General features: G+C 36.5%; 1 protein-coding gene across 3 annotated transcripts in view; it reads left to right on the forward strand.

Annotated features, from left to right (window-relative positions):
• The window catches only part of LOC150095063 (apolipoprotein D-like), an 86677-nt gene extending 63761 nt beyond the window's left edge, over nucleotides 1-22916 (forward strand). For all 3 annotated transcript variants that reach the window (XM_090411517.1, XM_090411515.1, XM_090411516.1), the window contains exons 5-6: nucleotides 11670-11762; nucleotides 22601-22916. In XM_090411517.1, the coding sequence (XP_090267643.1) occupies nucleotides 11670-11762; nucleotides 22601-22728 (221 nt within the window). In that variant the 3' untranslated portion in view covers nucleotides 22729-22916. The remainder of the gene's footprint in view (nucleotides 1-11669; nucleotides 11763-22600) is intronic.
• Nucleotides 22917-23986: the final 1070 nt, after the last annotated feature.

Raw genomic sequence — 23986 nt, forward strand, 5'->3', positions numbered from 1 at the left:
GTCCTGACTTATGTTGAATCTTTCATATTAGGTTGGCTGAATGTGTGCCATCCAGATCCTTGGAATTTTCATACCATCTTTATTGTTGATATTTGGGTGGTTTATCAGGATTTCGCAGGATTCTTTAAATTTTCTTTCGTACCATGTTTTTGTGCGGTGTAAGGAGTGGGTGCTTTTCCAGTTGATTTGGTGTAAGGTGTTAAGTGCATGGTCTGAGAGGCTTGCTTCACCATAATGGTTATATTTAATGTGTCTAATGTGTTCTTTCTTGCGTATAGGGATTGTCCGTCCTGTTTCACCAATGTACGGTAAGTTACAGGTGCAGCGGATGCAATAGACTCCAGGATGTGCTAATTGGAGGAGAGGATCCTTAGAGGAGCTGAATATGGTTTTAAGTTTAGTGGGTGGTTTAAAGGTGTCATTGAGGTTATAATGTTATAGGATTCTGTTGATTTTTTCTGATAACCCTTTAATGTATGGGATGATTATGGTTTTACTGTAATCTAGATTCGTTTTTGTTGTGGTTTTATAAAGTATTTTATTGACAGTATTTTTGTTATAGCCATTGTTTATGAATGTGTCACTAATCATTTTTAGTTCTTGTTTCAGGGCTTGCTGGTTAGAGCAAATAGTTGTGGCTCAGTTTTTAAGGGTGTTTATGACTCCATATTTTTGTGCTGGGTGGTGGTACGAATTCGCATGTACGTATTGGCCCATGTGTGTCGGTTTTCGGTAGACCGTGAAGGATAGACTGCCTGAAGGAAGACGTGTAACTAGTGTGTCTAGGAACGGGAGCGAATTTTGGTTTTCGATTTCGATGGTAAATTGTATGCGTTCGTGTTGTTTGTTTAGGTGGCTGAGGAATGTGTTTAGCGTTTGTCGCCCGTGCGGCCAGATCGCGAACACGTCGTCAACGTATCTGAGCCAGATTATCGGTTGAAGCGTGGCGGAATCAAGAGCCCTTTGCTCAAAGGTTTCCATGTAGAAGTTCATGATTGGGGGGGATAATGGTGAGCCCATGGCTGTACCTTCCTTTTGTAGGTAGAATTTGTTTTGCCACACGAAGTAACCGGACTTTAGTACGTGGGCAAAGAGGGCCGTAATGTCGGGCGGAAATTTGTTCTGTAGTAGGAGAATTGTGTCATTGATGGGGACATTAGTGAAAAGGGCAGAAACGTCAAAACTGACTAATAAGTCGTCTTTGTCGAGTGTTATGTTTTTGATTTTGTTTATAAAGTGTTGTGTGTTTTTTATGTAGGAGGGGGAATGACCTACCAACTCCTTGAGTGTTGCCGCTAATTTCTTGGCTAGGTGGTAATTGGGACTGTCTATTCCTTCCACTATTGGTCGAAGGGGTACATTTTGTTTGTGTATCTTCGGACCCCCATATATTCTCGGGGGGCAGGCGTAGTGGGGTTTGAGTTTTTTAACTGTGTCTGGTGGCCAAGAAGTGACGGACTTTAGTAGTTTTTCTGTTTTGTCCTTTATCCTTTTTGTTGGGTTATAATTTACCATTTTATATGTGTTGTTATCGGCTACTAGTTGGTTCATTTGCAGTATGTATGTTGACCTGTCAAGGACAACAGTGGCACTGCCTTTATCAGCTTTCGTTATTATTATGTTTTGTTTGGCTTTTAATGATTTAATTGCTGCTAATTCTGTTTTAGTCAGGTTGTTCTGTATGGTTTTCTTGGTATTTAGGACATTACTGGTTTCTAGTCGTATTTTGTCTGCTATGTTGTTAGGTAGGGATCTGATGCCTCTTTCAATGTGGTAGATAAAATCCAGTTTGTTTACCTTTTTAGGCGCTATTGCGTAGTTCAGTCCTTTATTCAGCAGCGTGAGTTCGCCGTTGTTCAGGGTGTGGCTTGATATGTTAATCACATGGTTCTTGCTTGTCGGTGGTTAGTCGCTCCTTGTCTCCCTTGTTTGTTGTTCATTGTTGTTTCTCGGGGAGGAACTCCTTTGAGTTTTTCTTTATTCTTTTCCAGGGTATGCTTGGCCGAATTGTCAGTAATTCTTTCAAGTGTTTGTAGAATGTCTGGATTAACATAGTTTGATAGTTCTGATTGTAATTTAGAAACTAGATATTGTGTTGTAGCTAGGTTTCGGCGGGCTGTTTGGATCTGTTCTCTAAGCATTGCTTTTTCTGTGTGGTCATAGATACGGAGTGCCTTAGTGGACGTAAATTTCTTTTTTAGCCTGATGCAGATCGGAATGAGGATATTGTCTCTGCATCTTTTTAAAAAGGCCAGTCGATTGATCAGGAGAGAAATACGAATCTTTAGCTTACCATAGCGATTGCAGCGCTTGTGGGTATCATTTCCATGGATGATCTGAATCCTTTCTTTTAGGCTTGCACGGTGATCAGAATGCATTTTTGGAAATTATGGAGACAACTACCGTGTTTGAATAAAAACTTTAGTTTAATATTACTAAAATTTTACAATTCGACATTTCGACCTTTATGTCAAGGTCATCTTCTGGAACGTACAAATATACACAAGAAACAAGCTATACTACAATCATACTGGTTCGTTAAAGACACTGACTAACCACTACCACAATTGTTGGCCTGACCTCTGGTGGAAAATAAAAAATATAAAAAAAAAATACATCAACGCTAGAGTCCTATTATTTGTGTTGTCTACTATATACATATATTAACATCATTCCAGCCAGTTGGAGTGGAATGGTTTCTAATACTAGCAGATTGGCTAGAGTCCTGACTTATGTTGAATCTTTCATATTAGGTTGGCTGAATGTGTGCCATCCAGATCCTTGGAATTTTCATACCATCTTTATTGTTGATATTTGTTCAGTTGATTTGGTGTAAGGTGTTAAGCGCATGGTCTGAGAGGCCTGCTTCACCATAATGGTTATATTTAATGTGTCTAATGTGTTCTTTCTTGCATATAGGGATTGTCCGTCCTGTTTCACCAATGTACGGTAAGTTACAGGTGCAGCGGATGCAATAGACTACTCTATATATATATATATATATATTTTTTTTTTTCCACCAGAGGTCAGGCCAACGATTGTGGTAGCGGTTAGTCAGTGTCTTTAACGAACCAGTATGATTGTAGTATAGCTTGTTTCTTGTGTATATTTGTACGCTCCAGAAGATGACCTTGACATAAAGGTTGAAACGTCGAATTGTAAAATTTTAGTAACATTAAACTAAAGTTTTTATTCAAACACGGTAGTTGTCTCCATAATTTCCAAAAATGCATTTCATTTTTAAACTTGCTTCGGTGTATTAACATGGCTTTCTTCCAACGTATTCTGTGGCGGGTATATAGAGCATGGTCTGCAAGCCCAGAGTGGCTGTACTGGTGAAACTGGATGTAGTCTTTATCTTCTGAAATCCTGACATTTGCTGTCCTGCCTGTTTGGCCAAAGTAGGACAGTTTACAGCTGCAAGGGACCTGGTATACCCCAGGTAGGTCTAGAGGAAGTTGTTGATCTTTGGTGGAGCTGATAAGGGTTGCTAATTTTTTATATGATTTGTAACAAGAAGTTAGGTCATATTTTTTTAAGATTTTGATTATTTTTTCCGAGGTGCCCCGGATGTAAGGAATGGTGATGGATTTAGCATAATCTTTGTTATGCAGGGGGGGGGAGTATCTGGTTTTAATATTTTTGGATTTTGGGGGGGTTGTAGCCATTGGCTAAGAAAGTATTAAGGATGTGGTTTAATTCAGTGGTTAGGGCATTGTCATCTGAACAGATTAATTTTTCCCTATTATATTAGTGTTTTTATAACCCTATATTGTTGTGGGGGGGGGATTTCTGGTGAATGTATCTGCCTGTATGGGTGGGTTTTCTGTAAACAGGGAATACCAAGGATCCATCAGGCTGGCGAGTGATTAGAGTGTCTTGGAAAGAGAGACTTGTTTTCCTCTTTTTCCAAGGTGAACTGGATTCTGGGGTGTTGGTTGTTTAAGTGTGTTAAGAAGGAGTAGAGTGTATCTGAGCCATGTGGCCAAATAGTGAACACATCATCGATGTGGCGAAGCCAAACAGTTGGTTTTTGTGGGGCAGAGTTTAAGGCTTTCTCTTCAAAAGTCTCCATAAAGAAGTTGGCCAGGGATGGGAAAGTGGTGACCCCATGGCTGTCCCCTCTATCTGTTTGTGGAATTTTCCTTGCCAAACAAAATAGCCTGAGTTCATTGTGAACTGAAATAGCGCTTAGATATCGGAAGGAAATTTGTTTCAGATGAGCTCTAAGGTTTCCTTGAGTGGGACATTTGTGAATAGAGAGGAGACATCAAAACTGACCATTATGTCAATATGTTGGAGTGAGAGGTTTTCTGTATTGGCTTTGAAGTGGGCTGAGTTTTTTATGTGTGATGGTGTGTTGCCAGTATTGTGTGTGAGTGCTTTGGCTAAATGTTTGGCTAATTTGTATGTGGGGGAATCAGTGCCATCCACTATGGGACGTAATTGTACATTTTGCTTATGTATTTTTGGAAGCCCATATATTCAGGAGGGGGGGGGGTCTAGAGTTAAACAGTTTTAGTTTATTGGTAACTTCCACAGGCCAAGAAGTGATCTTCTTAAAGAGCCTTTGGGGTGTTCTAATTTGGGAGCGGGTGGGATTATACTCAATAGGGAGGTAGGTAGCCCGATCTAGCAATAAAGCTTATCTGTGTAGTCTGTTTGGTTGAGAACCAGTGGCATTTCCCTTATCCGCTTTGGTGATTACTATTTCTTTGTTTTTCTTCATTTCTTGTAGAGCTTTATATTCATTTTTGGATATGTTGCTTTTTTGGTGGTCTTGCTTTGGTGAGAACACCAGCTACATCCAGTCTGATATTGTTGGCGATATGGTTTGGAAGGTTGCCGATACCACGTTCTATTTGAATCATTTCTAATAGAACGTGGTATAAATCATATCTCCAAAGAAAATACCTGCCGAAGAAATAAATCAAATAAATCATTTGATTTATTTCTTTGGAAGGTAGTTTCTTTGGAGATATGCCGAAATTGTGGCCATGTGCCAGTGCATTGAGTGCCTCAGGCTTCAGAGTAATGGAAGAAAGGTTGACTACAGTGTTGGGACATTGTCGTGGTTTGGAGGTAGTCCTTTTTCAAGTTATCAAATTTTTTGATGTCTATATGTTCTGAAATCCTGACATTTGCTATCCTGCCTGTTTGGCCAAAGTAGGACAGTTTACAGCTACCCCTGGTAGGTTTAGGGGAAGTGGTTGGTCTTTGGTGGAGCGGATGAGGGATGCCAATTTTTTATATGGCTTGTAACAAGAAGTTAGGTCATATTTTTTTAAGATTTTGGTTATTTTTTCCAAGGTGTCCTGGATATAGGGAATGGTGATGGATTTAGTGTAATCTTTGTTATGGGGGGGGGTATCTGGTTTTAATATTTTTGGATTTTTTGGGGGTTGTAGCCATTGGCTAAGAAAGTATTAAGGATGTGGTTTAGTTCAGTGGTTAGGGCATTGTCATCTAAACAGATTAATTTTTCCCTATTATATTAGTGTTTTTATAACCCCATATTGTTGTGGGGGAGGGGGAGATTGCTGGTGAATATCTGCCTGTATGGGTGGATTTTCTGTAAACAGAGAATACCAAGGATCCATCAGGCTGGCATACAGGCAGTAGGTTGCCTGCCGAATCCTTCCCAATATCATTAATGTACAGATTGAATAACAATGGACCAACAACTGATCCCTGTGGTACACCACTGGTTACCTTAAATCTTGCAGATTTATGGTAACCAGTTGATATCTGTCAGTCAACTATTCTGGTATCCATGTGCCAGTATTTTATAATCCAATCCCATATTCTCTAATGTAACAGTCTTCCATCTTGTATTCTGTCAAATGCTTTAGCAAAATCCAAATGTATCATGGTGTATCTATTCCCCTTGTTTAACTGAATGGCAACATTATTACAGAATGTGAGCAAGTTGCTCAAATATGACCTTGCCTTAGTAAATCCATGCTGTTTATTGCAAAGTTTCTGAATGCAAGCCATAAACAACTTTTTTAAAATCTTCACAGCTACTGCAGATTGATAGGTCAATAGTTGGATACATCAGTCTTTGCACCACCTTTGTGCAATGGAATTACTATACATTCTTTTCACTCCTGTGGAATCTTCCCTGTTCTAAGACTCATATTATATAGCTTAGTCAAAGGAATAGCCATTTCAAATGACTGAACACTCTTCTAGCATCCATGCTGATATCCCATCAGTCCCTATTCCTGAATTCTTATGCAGTTTGTGCGACAGCTCTGGTACCCTCCTCCTCCTCATACACCTGAGGTAGCAGTGAATGCAATGTTGCATATACTAGGTTGCTAGTTTTTAGCAAAGTAGACACTCATTAATTGACAAATCTCTTCTGTATCTGTCACTCTCACTATCTGCATTCAATATTCATTCAATATTCATTCTTTCTTTTACTTGCAGCATAAGAGAATTCTTTTGAGTTGTCTTTAGCTTGCAGAGCCAGTTTATTTTCATACTCAGACAGCAGGCCAGAAAATTACAGAGCAGGCCTTCTGGCCTGCTCTGTAATTTTCATAACTGACATCATCCTTATATGCACAGTATTCCTTTCACATTATTCTTATCTTACAAATCTCTTGCTTAATAAAATTACACATCCATTCACTCCTACCCTATTCATTCTTCAACCTCTCGAGACACATTCTGATAGTGCATCATTTAAGTATTTTTTAAATGCTTTCCATGTACTGTCAGTATTCAATAACCAATGCCATAGCATAGAACCCAGCATACTCTTCAGTTGGTCATAATTTCCCATTTTGTAGTTCAGTATGTAACCTTTTCTAAATGGAACATTCATAAACTTAGCCATGACCACTGTCACCAACCAGAGGCAGAATAGTTACATCTTTAACTGAACCCCCCCCACCCTTACACTATAATCATATCTAAAACTCTTTGACCTTGAGTTCCTTCTGTTGAATATCACTAGAGGAAGTTGTCTCGCAACAGCTCAATAAATTCAATTTCATTCTTCTCATGAAATTTTACTGCTACCCAATCAATGTTTGGATAATTAAGCAAGTGAGACCCATTATGATTACTCATTTCTCAAATTTATTTGGGAAATGAGTTTCTCTTTATTTGGTGATGCATGAAATGCATCACCAAATAAAGATGCATTTCTTTGTCATTGCCAACCGATCGATTAGGTCTCTAACAACACCCCACTATGTATTTGATCTTTTTAGACTCCATTTCACACCGAATGCTTTAAGCTCACTACCACATGAAAAACTGTTACACGTATTGCAGTCACCACTGGTGTTAATGCTAAATGGATTCAGGTTATCCAATATCATTAGAAGCATCCCCACCCCTCCTCTCCTATCCTATCCATGCTTCTTAAAATTACTGTACCCTCTTGATATCAGAAGCAAATAGCGACATCTTACTGATGGCTATAATCTGACGTCCCAATATATTTACCCAGGTAAAAAACTACCCCTTTGTTTCTGATACTCCTAGCATTCATGTATAGGCTTAATAAGTTACATGCTTTTTTTTTTGTCTGTAACCTGCATGACAGATTCATAATTCAAATTTCTGTACTATTTTTACAGCCTTTTGTAAGAATAGTACCTAAATACTCTAAATTTTAGAGTATTTATTAACTAAGTTACAGTACTTTTTAATGAACAAGGGACAGTATAAGTGTGTTGGTTGATTTGTGGTATACTTTTGTTTTCAGGTTTTCCTAAGTTTTCTTAATGTTAAGTTTTAAAAAACGAATAGCAAGGTTTTGATCCATTTCTAATATGAAGGACATACAGACGCTGTAGTTATTGAATTTTTCTAACAGAAAACCCTGAGGCATTAATGAGATACGTAGGTTCTCTCATAAATTTAATTAAACACACGATCACCACCTGTCATTGATATGGGAATTACTTTAACAAGGGGGGGGGTGCTTAAAGGGCAAAGCTGTATAACTGAAAGGAGACCTCCACATAGCCTTTAAAGGAATGCAGAGAACCGACCAGGGCTTCTGACCTAATATCCAATCCTCACCTTCTCATGGTGCACCCTGTTGGGTATCTACCTGGATACTGAACGAACGAGGATGGGCTGGCAATTTGGGATTTAGCCGACCAAATTGTAATTCTTATTGGCTTAAACCAAATTACAAAATAATGGTACAACATGACAAAATTTCATGCTGGCTTGGGCGTTGCCCAGTTAAACAAGGCCTCCATAGTTTTCACCAGGGAACCAGGGTGAACAGCGAAAAGTCAGCTACTGGAACAAATCTGAAAAAACACCCCCAGCTCAACATCACCAGAGTTAAAGATCGGTACTATCAACATAAGAAGCCTGAATGGCAAAGAAATGGAGCTAGCTGAGGAATTAGATAAGTACCAGATCGACATAATAGGGGTGACTGAAACAAAAAAGACAAAAACTGGTGAGATCTTTCTGAGCAATAAATACAAAATGTTATATTCAGGCAATGACAATCAAGGAAAAGAAGGAGTAGCCATATTATACAACACTGAATACGAGGCTAATCTTGAATGGCAGGCAATTTCAAGTAGAGTGATGTCAGTAAATATCAGAATGGGGAACTGGACAATGAGACTTATTTGTGCCTATGGTCTACAGAAGGTTCTACTAAGGTAGAAGTGGAGGAATGTTTTGAGGCTTTAGAGAAAGCAACTGACACAATGAAAAAGGAAAAGTTGGTCCTTGTTGGGGATCTAAATAGCAGAGTAAGAAATGATTGTCAGACAAACAAAAATATATTGGGAAAATTTGGAGAAAAGAGCAAAGCTAATAATAATGGCAAACATTTTGGATTTCTGCTCAGGACATGGACTGGTTATTACTAACACCATGTTCCAACATAAAAATGTGCACAAATTCACATGGAGAGAAGAGGCAAGAAATAAGAAAAGTCTCATTGACTATGTTATTGTTGATAATGATGTTTTCTCCCTTGTGCAGGACATCAGAGTGTACAGAGGATTTGAAATGGGAAGTGATCACTATTTAATCTTGAGCAGGATAAAATTGAATTTCATATTGAAAAGAATAACATGTAAGAAAGTTTTAAAGCGAATTAAAGTTGAGCAGCTCTCAGATGTGAACTGTAGACTAAAATACACCAACATTATTGAAGAAAAAATGAAACAGTTTGAGAACAGGAACCAAACTTTAGAGATTCAGTGGCAAGCCTTGAAGAAAACCTTGATTGATTCAGCCAGAGAGGCATGTAGTGAGGTTGTCTGCAAGGATAGAAAAATCAGCACTCCATGGTGGACACAGGAAGTTAAAGAGGCTGTGGAGGAAAAGAAGAAAGCATATCAAAAGTTCCTGTCAAATAAGTCTGCTTGTGCTCTTTGAGAATACAGAGGCAAATGTAAGAAAGCTAAACACTGTGTAAAACTAGCTAAATAAAAGTCATGGGAGGATTTTGGCAAGAACATAGAAAATAAATATTAAGAGGATGGCAAAATATTTTGGAGGTTGTTGAAGAAGCTTAGAAATGGAGGAAAGAGTACTGTAAAAGGAGTTAGAGATGATAAAGTTAACATGAAAAACGGGAGAAAAAGATATCCTCGAAGTATGGAGTAATTACTTCGAGAAATTGCTAAATGAAACAAGCAGTGATAGCACAGTGGTAAAAAAACACTCAACAGGCATATAGTCAGGAATGCATATGCATACTTGAAGTAGAAAAAGCCATCAAAGGCTTAAAATGTGGAAAGGCAGCAGGAGTAGATGATATTTGACCAGGAATGCTGAAGTATGGTGGTATAAAAGTCTTACAGTGGCTGCACTGCATAGTTCAGAAGGCCTGGACAGAGGGACGAATTCCCGATGATTGGAATAGAGCTCTCACAGTATTCATATATAAAAAGGGAAATAAAACTGAATGTGAGAATTACAGAGGTATTTCCCTACTGAGTGTTCCTGGTAAGATATATGCAAGTATACTTGAGAAACGGTTGAGAAGAAATGTAGAAGAAAAGCTTGGTGAAGAACAAGCTGGATTCAGGCTAAATAGAAGCTGTCAGGATCAGATCTTCAGCTTACGACAAATAGTGGAGAAATCATGGGAATATAACAAAGATCTCTATTTGAGTTTTGTAGATCTGGAAAAGGTATATGATGAGGTGCCAAGAGAGAAGCTATTCAATGGAAGATGGTTTAATGATAAATCTGGTGTGAGACAAGGATGTACATTATCTCCTCTGTTATTCATTATCTATATGGACCACATTATGAAGGAAAGTGGTATTGAACATGATATCAAAATTGGAGATGTTAATGTCAGCTCTTTGCTTTATTCAGATGATGTTGTACTTATCAACCAATCTGCTACAAGTTTGCAAGATTCGCTGACTAAATTGAATAACTGTTGTAATAGATATGATATGGTCAGCATTAAAAAGACAAAGACAATGAAAATAGGTGTTGTAGATAGGAAGTTAGTAATGATGTAAATTTTTCATGTAGTACTATCATATCCTGTACACCCCTTGAGGGTACATGGCAGGAATTGATGATGATGATGAGATAACAATTGAGGAGGTGTGTGTGTGGGGGGATAATTAAATGTTTTAAAGCAATTTATGTACAGTTTATTTTTATAATAAAAACTATTAGTCTGAGCTAAGTCAGTTTTGACTGAGCTAAGGAGGCTAATAATTTTTACCAGAGCCCTTTGGTTGGAAAGGTCTGGGTTCAAATTTCAAATCCCATTGAGAATGCCGAGAACCTTTATCAGAGCTTTTGATTAGAAGGTGAGTTAGTCAGTCTCATATGGAGGTGGCAGCAATTTTCCTTCTGAAAACTTGGATTTTTCATCCTGCTAAACAGACAAATTGGCCAATGAACACATGCAATTAACTGCTATAATGCACTATGCAGATGTGATTAACTGCTCTATCAGAGCATGATAAGGTTTCCAAGAAGTCAAGTTACTTGACTGTGACAGACTATTGAGCATAAAATGAAATTAAAAACTATATTTTATCTTTTTTTTTCTAATATATAAAAATTAATCAGTTACTTAAAAAGATAGAAATAGTTTTTGATAAAATCTCCATAGAAAAGTTATACGAAATGCAATTGTGGACTAGGCTGGACAGGATTACATCACAAGCAGATCCAGATTGTTGGCTGCTCTTTGGCCATCACTTCTATATGAAACTGACGACAAAAAAAATCACTGTATACTTAAATGAACAGATACATTACTTATTTCCTGTCATGCACACACACATATATGTTTGAAAATGTTCCTATATGATGTGTAGTAAGTGTATTTCTTGATAATTAGTACTGTCTAAATCAGCTTATACATGTACTAACAGTTCATGTGGACAACACAAGCTGCCATAAATGTTTGCTATTGTAAATTACTTCATTTGAGTTACTATGACATAAACAACTCTGCAACGCTCTCTCTCCTATTGGAAAGGTAAATGAGAGAGATAGATTGGTTCTTTGCATGACTAGAATAATTTCAGTTTTTGTTTTATTTTATTTCTATAGCAGTAAAAAAACTTTTATTGCTTTACTTACTTTTTCCCATTAAAAAAAAGTGGCTACTCATTCCCAGTAATGCAAATTAAAACCTGTTCTGTTTATCCACATACTTTAATCTTTCTCCTTTTACTTTCTCTTAGATCCTAGAACATTCCAGTTTTGGGTTCTGGACACTGATTATGATAATTATATTATTGAACACATGTGCTTGTCTGGAGCTTTACGTTACACAAGTGAGTAGTTACTGTTTTCAATTTTTTGCTGTTCTACTTTTTGTATATCATAATTTATTTTAATTTTAGAAATTATAACTTTGGTTGGTATACTGTTAATAATCTGAAAACAGGTTAGATTGTTTCAAGAGTTATTTTCTAGCTTCATCATAAAGGTGAATGCCCAAGAATTAGTGATTTACTAGTTACTATAAACTGTAAAATCTGAGAAAGGAATGGATTCTTAGTATAAGAGAACATCAAATTAAGGGGATAAAAAACTCTAATAAAAAATATAGCCATAATTAAGGGGATACAAATCCCTTGTTGTTCAACTGCCAGTAAGCAAAACTCTAAGATCGAGAACTACGAATCTATGTAGTTCTCGATCTTAGAGTTTTGCTTACTGGCAGTTGAACAACAAGGGATTTGTATCCCCCCCCTCTTAATTATTATTAAGGATGCAGAAAAATAGCCGTTTGGCTTTTCATCTTAATAATGTAATAAGAGAACATCAGCATAAATTTTTTGAGAACTGAAACTGGTAGTCCAGCATGATTATTATTTAATCACTAGTTTCATAACAGTGTTCTGAAAGCAACTTAAACAGAAATCAAGGAATGATCCTGCCTGACATATGGAAAAACGTAATGAGATCACTAAGCTTGCCAGAATTTAATTTTACTGCAAACTACAGAGCGTGCACACACAACAATAACTAATGAAACATACACTCCATTCATATGACGTCTTTTTAATTTTGTTATATTTTATATGTTTGTTCTGTGTACTAGCGACTTTGAGTTGTCTTTTCCGTTTGTATACCCTGAAGAAGCCAAAAACAGCCCACTTGGTGAAACTTGTTGGCATAATTTATCATTAAATTTATTGGTCAAAAAAAAACCCCAATGTAATCTTATTCTAAAATTAATTAAGTGGCCAAATAAATATACTCACAGTGTTCTTTTTTTTTTTCTTTCCAAATTATCATCATCATCATCATCAAATTCCTGACATGTACCCTCAAGGGGTGTACAGGATATGATAGTACTACATGAAAAATTTACATCATTACTAACTTCCTATCTACAATTTTCCTGCAAACCAGTCTGTTACTTGTCAAGACTCCAACATTATCAGATCTTATATTTCTGTCATCTAAGACACTTTGTACCGTATCAATCCACCTGTATCTTAGTCTTCCTCTGGGTCATTTTCCTGCCAGAGAACACTTGTTTTGCTAATCTTTCCTTGCCCATTCTATTTAAGTGACCATACCACCTGAGATTAGCTCTGCTAACGCATTCCTGGATGCTGACAATGTCAAGTTCTTTCCTAATATCCTCGTTTTTAATATGATATTGCCATTGATGCCATCTGTTCACACCTCTAATCTTTCTCAGGACTCTCATATCTGCGGTCTCTGGTCAAGTGTTTTACTTCTGACCCAGCTCTGAGATCCATAAGTTAAAACTGGTGTTTGAACACTGTCTTGTATACAGCTAATTTAGTGTTCCTATTAATTTCTTTCTTATTCCATATGAATTTATTCAATTGACTTCCTACCATACCAGCTTTGTTGATTCTGTTGTCTATTTCCATATTTAATTTATCATCTTCACTAAAAATCGTGCCTAAGTAGCTGAAATGTTTTGTTTGTTCCATAGGTTCTCCGTTCACAATGCAGTTGACATTTTCAATGATTTTGTCCATTTTCATTGTCTTTGTCTTTTTATTGCTGACCTTTATACCATATCTATTACAACAGTTATTCAATTTAGTCAGGGAATCTTGCAGACTTTTACTGGATTTATTTAGAAGTATAACAGTATCAGCATAAAGTAAAGATTAACATCTCCAATTCTCATATCATGTTTAATACCACTTTCCTTCATAATATGGTCCATATAGATAATGAATAACAGAGGGGATAATGTACATCCTTGTCTTACACCAGATTTAACATTAAACCATCTTCCTGTACTTCCTTCAATTCTAACTGACTTACAACTCAAATAAAGACTAAGTATTGCTTGTTTTACAGGTTCCCCATTCACAACACAGTTGACAATTTCAACGATTCTACATATTTTCATTGTCTTTGTCTTTTTAATGCTGACCTTCATACCAAATCTATTACAACAGTTATTCAATTTAGTCAGGGAATCTTGCAAATTTGTAGCAGATTTATTTAGTAGTATAACATCATCCACATAAAGCAAAGAGCTGACATTAACATCTCCAATTCTCCAAGTGAAGATCTGATCCTGACAGCCTCTATTTGGCCTGAATCCAGCTTGTTCTTCACCAAACTTTTCTTCCACAATTTTTCTCAACTGTTTCTGATGTATACCTGCATAGATCTTGCCAGGAACACACAGTAAGGAAATACCTCTGTAATTTTCACATTCAATTTTATTTCCCTTTTTATATATCGGTACTATTAGAGCTCTACTCCAATCATCAGGAATTCTTCCCTCTGTTAAGGCTTTCTGAACGATGCAGTGCAGCCACTGTAACACTTTTATATCGCCATACGTCAGCATTTCTGGTCGAATGTCATCTATTCCTGCTGCCTTTCCACATTTCAAGCCTTTGGTGGCTTTTTCTATTTCAAGTATGGATATGTATTCCTGACTGTATGCCTGTTGAATGTTTTTTACCACTGTGCTATCACTGCTTGTTTCATGTAGCAATTTTTTGAAGTAATTACTCCATACTTCAAGGATATCTTTTTCTACCGTTTTCATGTCACCTATATCATCTCTGACTCCTTTTACAGCACTCTTTCCTTCATTTCTAACTTCTTCAACAACTTCCAGAATATCTTACCACCTTCTTGATATTTATTTTGTATGTTCTTGCCAAAGTCCTCCCATGACTTTTGTTTAGCTAGTTTTACACAGTGTTTCGCTTTCTTACATTTGTCTCTGTATTCTCTAAGAGCACAAGCTGACTTATTTACCAGGAACTTTTGATATGCTTTCTTCTTTTCCTTCACTGCCTCTTTAACTTCCTGTGTCTACCATGGAGTTCTGATTTTTCTATCCTTGCAGAAAACCTCACTGCATGCCTCTCTGACTGAATCAATCAGGGTTTTTTACAAGGCTTGCCACTGAATCTCAAAGGTTTGGTTCCTGTTCTCAAACTCTTTTATTTTTTTCCAATAATCTTTGTGTATTTTAGTCTACAGTTCACATCTGAGAGCTGCTCAACTTTTATTTGCTTTAAAACTTTCTTACATGTTATTCTTTTAAATATGAAATTCAGTTTTATCCTGCTCAAGACTAAATAGTGATCACTTCTAATTTCAAATCCTCTGTACATTCTTAACTTTTACTTTTCTGAAGTAATTCCCAATTACATTAATGCATCTTTATACTGGTTTTTTTTCTGGTTCTTTTCCTGCCATTTATGCTTGAAACACTTCTTATATAGAACTTAAATCCCCCCCCCCCTTTTTTTTAATGACTACTCTTGAAGTAACTCTGCTTACACACCAGTAATGCAATGTTTTTTAAAAAAAATATATGGTTTCTTCTCTGGTCTCATCCTCACTTTCTTGATTTTCCTCAGCATTCTTATAACTGGTGTCTGCTGTTTTATTTCTAACTTGGTTTCTCAAATCCATATGATAATAATGGTTTGAAATATTTTGTGTATTGCTAATATTAGTATTATAGCATATTTTATTGTTTCCATATATTCTGACAATATTAGAATGCTGACAAATAACAGACTGATTTGGAGGAAAATTATCAATAGGTAGTAATAATATAAACTTATTAGATAGCACTATCATAATGTCCTTGAGGGAATATATGAGAAATTTGATTGATGATGATGATGTTCCATGTGTGTGTGTGTATATATATATATATATATATTTTTTTTTTCCATGTAGCACCTTAGTATGCCAGCATTACTTATTCCAGTATGTATCTCATTTACTCTCTCTCTCTCTCTCTCTCTCTCTCTCTCTCTCTTCCCATTCCTTCTTTGTGGGGAGGAGATTATATAGTTGTACTTATTATATTTTTTGTATGCAAGTATAATTTACCAACTTAGTATGCAATTATACCATAACTTTTATGAATTTTTCAATGTTATCTTATTCAAGGTGGCATGTGAAATGTTGAAATGTTTCACAAAACACTTCGGTGTGTAATGTTATAAACTTCATGACAGTGCTCATATCCTTGGAAAATATTTTTATGATAACACATTTATTGTCAATGTCCTTCATTTTAACAACTCCTTAAAGACCTACATCAGTGTTAAAAAAGGACTCTCTGACACATATCTCTGTAGGAGATTTCTTCAGGAACCTTCCATGAACCATTAAAAAAAAAATTCACATGGGTTTAAGTCAGGACTTCAGTTGACCAAAGGTGCTGCAGTTGTTAAGATCAGGCTAACAGCGTTAGAATACATGAGAACTAAAAGTAGAATGCAGATAATGTGACATGACATTTGTTCTCTGGTATTGCATAAAAGGGAGTAGGTGTTCAGAGGTCAGCTGAATTGCATGAGTTGCATTTGGAAGTCATTCTCACAAGTCTGTGGGAATGGATATGAATCTAGTAGCATGGATAGGGGTGACTGACAGATGCTAGAGAGTAGTATATGGTGGAGTGGAATCCAGGAGAATGAGGGTGACTAGTGGAATACCTCAGGGTTCTGTACTAGGGCCACTACTCTTTAATTTGTATATCAGTGATATAGGGAAATATTTAAAAGGAGATATTCAGTTGTTTGCTGATGGTGCAAAACTGGGGAGAGTAATAGTTGATAAAGATCATATAGATATCTTGCAGGATGATTTAAATAAATTGAAATTGTGAGCAAAGGGTAATGATTGTTAGTTTAATGTTGCAAAATATATATATAGGTTGAAAAGATTGCATATGGTATATTATATTTGATTGTACTCAATTGCAGGAAATTGATGAGAACACTAGAGTTTGGAGGGCATATTGCAAAAGTTGGTAAAATAGCTCAAAGGATTACTTGGATGTTGAAAAAGATGCTAACAATTAAAGAAGGAATATATATAGAGAAGTCATTATCCTTCTTTATGAGAGACCATGATTCAGCCACATCTTGCATACTGTGCCCAGATTTGTGGGACATCTGCCCCACAAATCTGTGTGGTAGAAAAGATTCAGAGATGTGTGAATAAGCTAGTTTTTGGAATGTATGAGGATAGGTTGGTTATAAAATTTAGTTGATAGGTGGAAAAGAGGAGACATGATAAGATATTAAAAGGATTTTATAAAATTGATGCAAAGGAAATTTTTCAGCATTTGTGGAGCAGATGTCCTACAAATCTGGGCACAGTATACAAGATGTGGCTGAATCATGGTCTCTCATAAAGAGGGATAATAACTTCTCTATATATATTCCTTCTTTACTTGTTAGCATCTTTTTCAACATCCAAGTAATCCTTTGAGCTAAAAATCCATTAGCTAAAATGTGTAACTTGTTCTATACTTTTACATCTGTGAATATATAATTTTATTCTTTTGTATTGCTGTACATGGGCAGAGAGATCCAGATTGTATCTGGTGCTTGATGCAAAACAGCCAGATGGAATAAGAATATTGGGGTAGTATGTAGACCAGATATTTGTGAGAGTGGTGAATGACTGGAATGGATTGCCAGAGTTAGTTGTGAGTTCCCTGACGGTGAATGAGTTTAAGGAGAAGTATAATAGGTTTTGTGTGTATAATAGTTAATTTGGGTCTCCCACGATGAGTCTCTGGACTCCATGGAGATATCGTATAATAATAATAATAATAATTTATTTCTATTTCTATTTTATATTTATTTCTATTTCTATTTTATATTTATTTCTATTTCTATTTTATATCATCATCACTTTCTGGTATATATCCTGGATAACCAGATATTAATGAAAACATTCCATATTTCACAACTTTTCTGTCAACTTTATTTTTCCAAATTGGTCTATTATTTGCCAAGTTCCTGATTTGATCAGTTCATGTATTTCAGTCTTTTAAATAACTCCCAACTTCATCAACTCAGTTAATCCTGCTTACATACTGTTGAATATTAAAAATGTCAACAGCAGAGCTACCATAAAATGCTTTTTTTTATGATAGTTCTGCTATTGATGCCATCTGCCCACTCTTCTAATTTTTCTCAAAACTCTCATACATATGTGATTTACAGTTTCAATCAACTGTTTCATTTTTAACCCAACTTTTCAATTCATATGTTAAAATTAGTTTAAAAAAAAAAAACTTGTAGCTGATTTCTTTCTAATTATACAAACATTTATTCAGCCAGCTTCCTGCCATACTATTTTTTTTAATCTATTTCCATATTTAATTTTGCCAACGTCACTAAAACTTGTGCCTAACTAGGTACAAGTTTTAGCTAAAATGTGTAACTTGTTCTATACTTTTACATCTGTGAATATATAATTTTATTTTTTTGTATTGCTGTACATGATAGGCAGAGAGAGCCAGATTGCATCTGGTGTTTGATGCAAAACAGCCAGATGGAATAAGACAGTCAGGATCTTCCATTTCCTGCCACTGTAACAGTTTTGAAGCAGTTTCCAAAAAGCCAGCACTTCCCCATTATACTTGAAATCTTGAAATAGGGGTCATCCTCTCTATTTTCAAAAGCACTCCTCTACCTAGATGGAATTTGAACATGACAGACTGAGAAAAATATAGAAATATAATAGAAGAAGAAATCATTAATATATATCCCATATCTAAAAACCATCACATGACTTTTACCAGACTACTAATGTCAACTGCTGAAAAGAGTATCCCTCAAGGGTGCCATAAAGAATACATCCTATGCTGGAATAAGGCATGATCTTCTTAAACAATATGAAGCAATATATAGGTTTCTGTGGTTAAGCAGTTCTTATATTACAATGTGGTATTGAGACCACATTGTAATATAAGATATTACAATGTGGTAATATCTTATATTCAGGTTTGTACCTGAAGATATAAGTATCTTCAGGTACAAACTTTGTACCTGAAGATACTTCAGGTACAAAGTTTGTACCTGAAGTATCTTCAGGACTGAGGCAACTCGTGGTAAAGGTGGACCAAGCTCTCATCACTCCACTCTTAGTATCTCCCATGATGCAGGGCACATCTCCTTGCGGACATGCGGACATTAAAGGAAGGGCCACTACCCATACTGGTTTTGACCTTTATTGAATGTTCAGTACAGGTCAAACTCCAAAAACTCAGTGTTGTTCGCCTCAGTAACAGGCTCACCCTGCCACGCAGAAGAACTCTCAGAACCAGTTGGCTCTACACCGTGGCTGGCTCACCCCACCACCAAGTAGAGCCGCTCATTTGCTCATATGTCATCTGAGGGGTAACAGCCAGCCATGCCTCAGTTAACTTCACGGGCTACAGCATTGCCATTCATTACCCCCCCCCCACACACACACCCAGGACCTGGGTGACAGCAACAGCCGAGCCTCAGTTAAAACTTCATGGGCTACAGCATTGCCATTTATTCACCCAAGCTTCCAACCGGTTTCGACCTTTATTGAGGTCTTGTCAGTCGGAGCCAGACCCCGAGGTGGTGATACCAAGGTGGAAGCAATGGAGAAGTCATATTTACCTATGCGAGTTGCCAAAAGGTGGCTCACCCTATTAATAAATTACTCTGGATTTAGAGAAAGATGTTGGAAGTTTTTTCCCACTTGGTTAGACTATAATAAATTTAGTTTAATCCTTTATCCAAGTGTAATAAACAAAGTTTGTGCCTGAAGTATCTTCAGGACTGAGGCAACTTCTGGTAAAGGTGGACCAAGCTCTCATCACACCACCTCTGGGTCTGGCTTCCACTGATGAGACCTCAATAAAGGTTGAAACCAGTATGGGTAGTGGCCCTTCGCTTAATGCATAGCATTATACATGTGTGCAAGGAGATGTGCCATGCATTATGGGAGATACTAAGAGTGGGAGTGATGAGAGCTTGGTCCACCTTTACAACGAGTTGCCTCAGTCCTGAAGATACTTCAGGTGCACACTTTGTTTGCGCACTTGGATAAAGGATTAAAATTAATTTATTAAGGAGTTTATTAAAAATAAATGCTAAATAAAAATAAATCCAAATTCTTGGGAATTTTATGCCACCATTATTGTTAAGATCAGGGAGGTTAATCAAAATTCACAGGCTTTAAATTTTCGTTCGTGCCAGGTTTTTTGTATGATTTGATTAACTGCTCTAATCTTAACAATAATGGTGGCATAAAAATCCCAAAAATTTGAAAATCACACATTCAGCCCACTTAGTTCTTCGAGTTTCCAGCAAACCTGACTTTAGGACTCTAAGCAATTTTTCAACTTTTATTGGCCACCATCCATACTGGTTTTAATTTATGTATATGAGTAATTAAAACTTTAACTTTGATAGTAAGGTTTTTCCCCCCCCCCCACTAGAAGTCAGGCCAATAGTTTTACTGATTGACCAATAACTTTAGCATACCATGTAGGTTGTAGTGCAGCTTGTTTCTTTGTATATATGTGTATACTCCAGATAACTTTAATGTGAAGGTCAAAACATCAAGTGATTAATTTGGTATATATTATTTGGTATATATTATAGTATATTGTTTCCATGATTTTTAAGATGCATTCTGATTACCGTGTAAGCATGAAGGAAAGGATAATCATAGAACTCATCCTGTTTCAGGTATAATATGAATTAGGATTTAGAAACATGAAATGGTAGTTATTTGCCATACACTCATCCCAATACCTTTAATCATCATCTATGATCTAAGGTAGTTTTAGTTCCCATGACTAGTCCTAAAACTATGGAAGTACCTGTTCAATAATAATAATAATAAAGATGGAGACTGGCTGCCCACTGATTTTGAAAACTTAGCTAAGTTCAAACTCCTTTTGAAAATAAAAAGTCTCTCCCCCCTCCCCCCCAACACTTCCAGTTTTTGTTGATTTTTTTCTACCTCCAGCAATGTATCATGTCTGCATTCCTCCTGAATTTTTTACATTAGGATCCTTAATGCTTATAGAATTTAAATAATTTTTCAGGAAAAAAAAAAAAGAAAAAAATAACATAAGCTGGTGTCCAAAACCTAAAGAGGAACAGTACTTCTGAAGATTGCAACCACAAATTCAGTCGAATCAGCTTGTAGCAATTTGTATAACTGATGATTTTGAGTAGAAATTGGATACACATTCAAATTTTCAAGTTGCGTGAAAAGGGGTCATGTAAAAGGCAGAAGGCTGTGCTAAGCAAATTGTGTTTGAAGGAAGCTCTTTTTGTGAAGGAATAAAGTTGCAAACTTGGATGTCTGGTAATGTCTCAATAACATCATCTACACATGGAGAAGAATTATTGGAAAGCTTGAAGAAGGCCACAGAATTACTGACATTGCCAGAGAATTTGGAATCTCACATAGCATCGTATCCAGGCTCTGAGCAGCGTTTCAAAGCAATGAATTGTGTTCCAGACATTTACTAAGAGGTCTCCCTCCCTCACTCTACTATGGATCACAAAGACAGATTTTTGGTTATAACAGCAAAACGTAGATGCACCAGAGCAGGTCAGCTTGCATGTCAGCTCCATTCAAGCAAGATGCCTGCGACAAGTAGGCCTATATGCCTGAAAACCTGTAGTCCACATCCCTTTATCTACAGCTCATTGTAGAGCACGTTTTCAGTGGTGCTGCATCCATAAAAATTGGGCAAGAACCAATGGGCTAATGTATTCTTCACAGATGAGTGCTGTTTTAGTCTTTCCTCCGACTCTAGACGACACTTGAACTGTCATCATAGTGGTATGTAATAGTGCTCCTTTCAAGAGCATTATGAGAATGCTCTTGAAAGGAGCAGTGCTGGGATCATGGTGTGGGGAGGCATTATGCTTAATGGATGCACCAAGCTACAAGTGCTGGAAAAGAGGACTATGACTGGTGAACAGAATTGCAATGAAGTTCTTCAATGTCATGTTCGATTATTCTGTAATGCTGTAGGTGAAGAATTCATTTTATGGATGATAGTGACACACCACAATGTACACGAGCAGTGGATATGTTTCTGGAGATCGAGAATTTTAACCGAATCGAGTTGCCAGCACACTCGACATTTCAACCCCATAGAACATGACACGTTTGGGAAGAGAGAGATGCATTGTTGCTCAAAATTCCTGTCCAGAAAACAATGAAGGCCTTATTCTTGCTCTGAAGGAGTTTGCCTCAAGAACTCCTGAATCACGTGGTGTTAAGCATGGCGCGACATTGCGAGTGCTGCACGCACTTCGGGGTGGATATGTTCCATACTGAAATGTCTCTCTGCATAGTTTTCTGTAATCACTGTTCATTAATTCCTTAACTACATCCTTAAGAAATTTGTAACTTTTGTCAAAAACTTATTGCAGTTTAATTTGTATGAAATTTATAACACATTTTTGTGTAATATAATTTATTAGTATGCTTGCAATAAATTTATGTCCACGTTTGGCTACAGTCGTGAAATTTTTTCATATATTAGTAAAAATGTAGGTCGCCCTTAGCTTTTGGACACCAGTGTACATAAGCAAAGAGACAGAAAATAGAAGCGATTATATAAAATCTCACATTAATTGGAACACTTTTTTGAAGAGTACATTCAGGAGTTATCAATGCCCACAGGTTCCCCCTGTTCATTTTGTTAAGAATACTCTAGAGAAGCTTATACTTTGTATTACCATAATATATAATTGCTGTTTGTTTGTTTTTTTGTCTCCTAAAACATTAATATTTTGCTTTCTGATTGCTTGCTGCGTAGAATGAGTGAAGTAATAACCTTTTATTTTAAAATTTTCCATATTATTTTATTTTGCAGCATATGTAAACATCTTATCTCGCAAACCAACATTGGAAAATGATACTTTTAAATCACTTCTGTCTTTACTGGATGAACATAATGTGAAATATGACTTTGTGGAATTTCCAGACAATACCAACTGCTAAGCTCTACCATCTAAATCAATAATACAAGTGAATATTTTTGGTTCCTTTTGCTCAGTGCTTCCAGCTGTTATATAGAAAATCAAATAACAATCTTTATGCACCATATATACTACATCCTGGTTTATGAATAAGTCATCCTTTGTTGACTTATTTCAGATTACTGAAGATTAATAAAAAAAATATACATATGTGTGTTATTCTTAATTTCCTTTGTATTGGCATAAATGTTTAAAATGATTGTTGGTTGAATATAAATTATCAAACATTTTTGATAACAATTATGCACAATAGTTTTTTATTTCAATAAATAATGTAAGAGAAGGGGGTTTGTGTAATCTAAATTGCCTGTAAGAAAGGCCAATTTTTATTTTAATTATTCAACAATATTAATTGACAACACTGCTAGAACAAAATAAATGCATATTTCCTTTCTGTTATTAATTTTTTTTACCAATGGCACCCTTTAAATCATGCTTGTTTATTTTATTAAAAATTTTGTTCACTGTTTAAAATGTGTATATGAAAATCATATATGTGTGTGTGTGTGTGTGTGTGTGTGTGTTAAAGATACCAAGCAATTTTATAAACTTAGTTTTAATCCTTTTTTCCTAAGTAAGCAAAGCTTGTTTGCTTTGCTTACAACTTCAGTTGCAAACTTGACTTACTTGCTTGAAGTAAGCCAAGTTTGCAACTGAAGTATTTTCAAGTCTGAGGCATGGTAAAGGTGGACTAAGCTCTGATCACTTGCCATATATCTCCCATAATGCAAAGCACATCTCTTTGCAGACATGTATGATGCTATGCATTAAGGGAAGGGCCACTACCCAGACCAGTTTTGACCTTTATTGAGGTGCGGTTTAAGTAAAGACCTCTCTAAAAATTAGGCGACCCCACCAGACCTCTCCCTACGAGTGACCGAAGGATCATCCAACTCAGCGTTGTTACACTCAGTGACAGGCTCACCCTGTCACCAAGAAGAACTTCTCAGTATTGACTCTACCCAGTGGCAGGCTCACCCCACTACCAGACAGAGCAATAATCTTAGCGGTGATCCCACTCACAGACAGGCAAAAACCTACCCCAAGCAGACCCTCTCATACCTCAAGGAAAGGGACCACTTCTGTGAAAAACACATCAGTGGGAGCCAGACCCTGAGGTGGTGATGCCAAAGTTGAAGTAATGCAGAACTTATAATTTTTACCTATATGAGTTGCCACAAGGTGCTTTGACCTTATTAAATAAAAATCTGAGGATGAGA

This window comes from Typopeltis vanoorti, chromosome 21 (genome assembly GCF_054136105.1).
Source record: "Typopeltis vanoorti isolate ZY-2024b chromosome 21, IOZ_Tvanoo_1.0, whole genome shotgun sequence".
Classification (NCBI taxonomy): domain Eukaryota; kingdom Metazoa; phylum Arthropoda; class Arachnida; order Uropygi; family Thelyphonidae; genus Typopeltis; species Typopeltis vanoorti.